This window comes from Pinus tabuliformis, chromosome 4_1 (assembly GCF_031772625.1).
Source record: "Pinus tabuliformis cultivar Carrire ecotype Pingquan chromosome 4_1, CPIR1, whole genome shotgun sequence".
Taxonomy (NCBI): domain Eukaryota; kingdom Viridiplantae; phylum Streptophyta; class Pinopsida; order Pinales; family Pinaceae; genus Pinus; species Pinus tabuliformis.
Window position 1 is genome coordinate 926,565,842 of NC_142303.1, and position 4,466 is coordinate 926,570,307.

General features: G+C 42.2%; 1 protein-coding gene across 1 annotated transcript; it reads right to left on the reverse strand.

Moving 5' to 3' along the window:
• Nucleotides 1-2,658: 2,658 nt before the first annotated feature.
• LOC149179193 (uncharacterized) lies at nt 2,659-3,339 on the reverse strand. The gene has a single exon (XM_089422377.1). It carries the CDS (start codon nt 3,337-3,339, stop codon nt 2,659-2,661), a length of 681 nt encoding a protein of 226 aa, XP_089278503.1.
• Nucleotides 3,340-4,466: the final 1,127 nt, after the last annotated feature.

Consider the following 4,466-nt stretch of genomic DNA (forward strand, 5'->3'; position numbering starts at 1 on the left):
TATTGTATTAACCAATTGGGTATTGGAGAAATTACTTCTCCAATTCTCTATTGTTTCTTATATTGAATTACTTACCCTATCCATCCTTTTAAGAATGGTTTCCGCCCAATTCCATAGGCTGTCTGCCCATTCACAGGTATTGAGGAGGTGATTCATGGTTTCCTCCTCAATTCCACACATGGGGCAGCGAGAAGGACCAATGAATCCTTTCTTCCGGAGATTCTCCCATGTCAGCGTTCTTCGGTGCATCAGGAGCCAGAGGAACGTTTTAATCTTCGGCCATAATTGGGTGTCCCATACTTTGCTGTGCCAATTGACTTTTTCTTCATGCTCAATGCCTTCTATATGTGTTCTTGCTTCTTTGAGTGTGAAGTTGCCCCCTTCAAGCTTTCCCCAGCGTAATTGGTCATTATCCCCTACTTTCCTTATTCTTCTTTTGGCCAGCTCTGTTCGCAGGTCCTTTAAACTATTGTTTTCTTCTGCCATGGGTTCTGTCTCATTGAATATCCAAGTTCTCCACGCCTGGTTCTCTTCGTTAGGCTTCCAGTATTGATTCACTGTAGTTCTTCCTAGCTCCTAGTTTCTTCTTTGGATATCTAAGAAAGCAGGGCTTTCCAGCTTAGGGAGTTGTTGCCACGCATCTTCCCAGAAAAGGGCTGTCTTTCCGTCTCAAATTTCCCAAAAACTCTGCTCCTGAATTATATGCTGGTTAGTTCTCGCCAGGTTCCAAATTGGAGATCCTTCTGGAGTTTCTTGCATTCAGATTAAGTTCTACAGTCTGTTATTTGGAGCATACTTTGCTTTCCAATGTTTGGCCCATGGTAATTTGGGTTCCTTTAGCCACCTCCACCATAATTTTGCTCCACAGGCACGGTTAACCGTGAATGGGTCCTGCAGGTTCAGCCCTCCCAGATGTTTGGGTTTGCAAAGCTTATCCCACGCCATTAGCGACCATTTCTTCTTCTCTGAATTACCCGACCAAAGAAAAGCCCTTTGGATGACCCTTATCTTTTGCAGAACTCCCTTGGGAGCTGGCATAATGGAGAGCATGTATTGTGGAATGGCCTGGAGGATTACTTTGGTGAGGACCAGTCGACCTACGAAGTTAAGGGCTTTGTGTGTCCAATGATGACATCTTTTTTCTAGGCTAGCTAAAAGCTTTTCCCAGTGCGATTTCTGCCAGGGCTTGTCAGTCAGCGGAACACCGAGGTATCTCGATGGGAGGTTACATCTTTTGAAGCCTAGGATGGTAGAAAGATTTTTCTGAACAGCTAGGTGCGTATTAAAAAAGAAGATAGAGGATTTAGAGAGATTAAGCTCCATACCTGAAGCTTTGCTGAAGAGATTGAGAATACTTTTGTACCCCATAGCTTCTTTAACTGAGGGAGTGCCATGCAACATTGTATCATCTACAAACTGTTGATGAGTAGTTGCCGGATTTAATGGCAAGGGTTGAAGTCCTTCAATTATTCCTTCCTCTTTAGCTTTTCTGATTAGTCTGCTTAAGCCTTCCATTAAAATCACGAAAAGGAAGGGGGATAAGGGATCACCCTGCCTCAAACCACGCGAAGGAGAGAACTGGGATGTTGGGGCTCCATTAACCAGTATTGAAAATCTTGTGGATTTGACTAAAGCTAGGATCCAAAATATCCATTGTTTAGAAAAACCGAAGGCTTCCAAAATAGTTTCTAGATAGTGCCAGTTTACCTTATCATAAGCCTTCGATAGGTCTAGCTGCATCATCATACCTGCTTTCTTCTGCGTTTGAAGTGTGTGAATCATCTCTTGTGCTAGTAAGATATTGTCCAAAATCTGTCTCCCCTCTACATAACCTGATTGCTCTTCCGAAATGATACCTGGAAGAATGGGTTTCATTCTATTGGCTATGACTTTGGAAATAATCTTGTACATGACATTGCATAGCGCAATTGGATGAAACTTTGAGGGCGTGTTGGCTTCCTCCTCCTTTGGAATAAGGGCAAGGAAAGTAGAATTGAGGGACTTGAGGATTGAAGAGGAGCATCGTGAATCCTCCATTGCTTCCCATACTTCTATTTTGACTATCTCCCAACAAGCTTTGTAAAAGTCGATGGTAAATCCATCAGGCCCAGGTGCTTTACCATTTGGCATCTCTTTTACGACTTCTTCCACCTCTTCTAAGGAGATTTCTCGACTTAAAGCTATGTTTTTCTCCTCCGAGATTAACTTGGGGATGGAGGATGCAAGTTCCTCAATGGCCTCCTCTCTGTCGATCCCAGGTTCCTGAGCAATCCTGCTGAAGTGGGTTATAAGGAGGTTGGAGATTTCTTGATGCGTCTATACATTGGCTCCCTGTTCATCTTTAAGGCTTAGAATTTTGTTAGCCCCTCTGTGGTCAATGGCTGATCTATGAAAGAATTTGGTGTTCTGTTCACCTTCTTTAAGCCATTGGATTCGAGATTTTTGCTTCCAAAGTGTTTCCTCCTGTTGACATCGTAGTTGCCAGTCCTTCATTAGCTTCTTTTCCCTGTCCACAGTGTCTTGGTCTATGTTGCCTTGAATCCATCCTTCATGTATATGTTCCATTTGCTCCTCCAGTTTCTTTTTTTCCTTGAATATATTCCCAAAGACTTCATGATTCCAGACTTTGATTTTGGCTTTGATGTGTTTCAGTTTAGCCTACAGAAGATACATTTTGGTACCTCTTGTGCCCAACGGTTCTTTCCACCATTGTTCAATTTTCTGAATGAAATCAGGATGAGTGAGCCAGAACTTTTCAAATCTGAAAGGTTTATTTCTAGGAGTGCCTTGGATTGCTGCAGTCATTGTGATGGGCCAATGGTTTGACCCTCCACTAGGAAGAATGTCCGATTCAACAATAATTCCTTCCAGAAGAATGCTTTCTGTTACTACAAATTTGTCCAGCTGAGAGGCTATTTGCCTTTCCCCTCCCCTTTTGTTGTTCCATGTGAAAGCGCCGCTCTTGGGGAATACATCTACCAGATTGGCCGATCTGATGAAGTCTAGGAAAGCTTCAGAGTCTCTGTTGAGTTTCCTAATACCTCCTCTCTTTTCCGCGAGTGAGGTGATCATGTTGAAATCGCCTCCAAAGATCGCCTTTGCTTGAGGATATCTTAGCTTTAGGTTGAATAGTGTTCTTAGAAATAGAAGTTTAGCCTCTAGTTTCTGGGGGCCATAGACATTGGTGCAAAGATAAGTTTCTGAGTTCCCTACTACTTGGACTTCTATAGATATGTAAGATTTGGTTGCCTCAGAGGAAAGGAGCTGGATTACCTGTGGATTCCACAAAATGACCAAGCCTCCCTCCCATCCATTGCTTGCTGTCTCCAAGTATTCCATACGTTTACCTAGTTTTTTGTTGATATTGACTACCGTATTGCTTGAGCACTTAGTTTCTTGCACAAACACTATGTCTGGTTGTTCCTTTTGGACCTTCTTCTTTAATAAACGCTGTTTTTTTTGGCTATTTAGCCCTCTAGCATTCCAAGAAAGAACTTTGATTTTAAACAGAGTTTAGGAGGTTAGTGAGAACGCTTCAAGGGCTTTCATCTTACCTGAATTTAAGAGCATCTATCCCAGTTCTTGTAAAGCCTCATTATTATTCCTTCTTCCTCTCTTTTTCTAGTGCTTGGAGTTGCTAGAGGTTTGATGTAATCCCTGTGTACGAATCCCTAGTCCTTTTGCTATTCCCACGCACTTACTCTGCAGCTCCACCTCTGCCCGTTGCCATGCTATGAATATGTCATTTATTCTCTCTACCTCCTCTTCCGATATATGTTCCATTTCCTTCTTTTTCCAGTTCTCAACCATATTTGGTAGATCCATACCTTCTTTCTCTAGTATGTCGCTTAATTCCATATCTTCTAGCTCGATTTCATTGGTGAACATCTCTGAATCTTCTTCTACCCCCTCCGTTGTTTCTTGAACTTGATGAATGATACTTGAAGGGTTCGCCTCGGATCCTTCCCTTATGGTGTGGCTGTAGATCTGTTTATATTCGTGGTTTCTTATTCTTTATTGTTGTCCTCTGATTCCGTTTCTGTCTCTAATACTTCAAATGCATTGCTTGTATTGCCATGTGAAGTATTTGCCTTGGTTTGGCTTTTTTTATTTGCTCTCTATTTGGCTTGCAGTCTTGTGAAGACTTCCTTGTTCTTCTCTCCTTTGTTTTCTTTGTTTTCCCTTGTCACTTTGTTCAGTGGGAATTCTCTGATTAAATGACCATGTTCATGACATTTTCTGCAGTGGAATAAGATTTGTTCATAGTCAATGGCTTGGAAATAATCTTCGTCTCTGTATTCCAGCCATAGGCCCTCATGCAATGCTCCCGAAACATCCATCTCCACATAGATTCTAGCACAAGAGGTATACCTTTTTTGTAATGTTGCTTCTGAGGCCTTGATGAAGGTCCCTAGCTTGTTACCTATCTGTTCTAGTGCTGCATGTCCCCAATAATCAATTGGAAG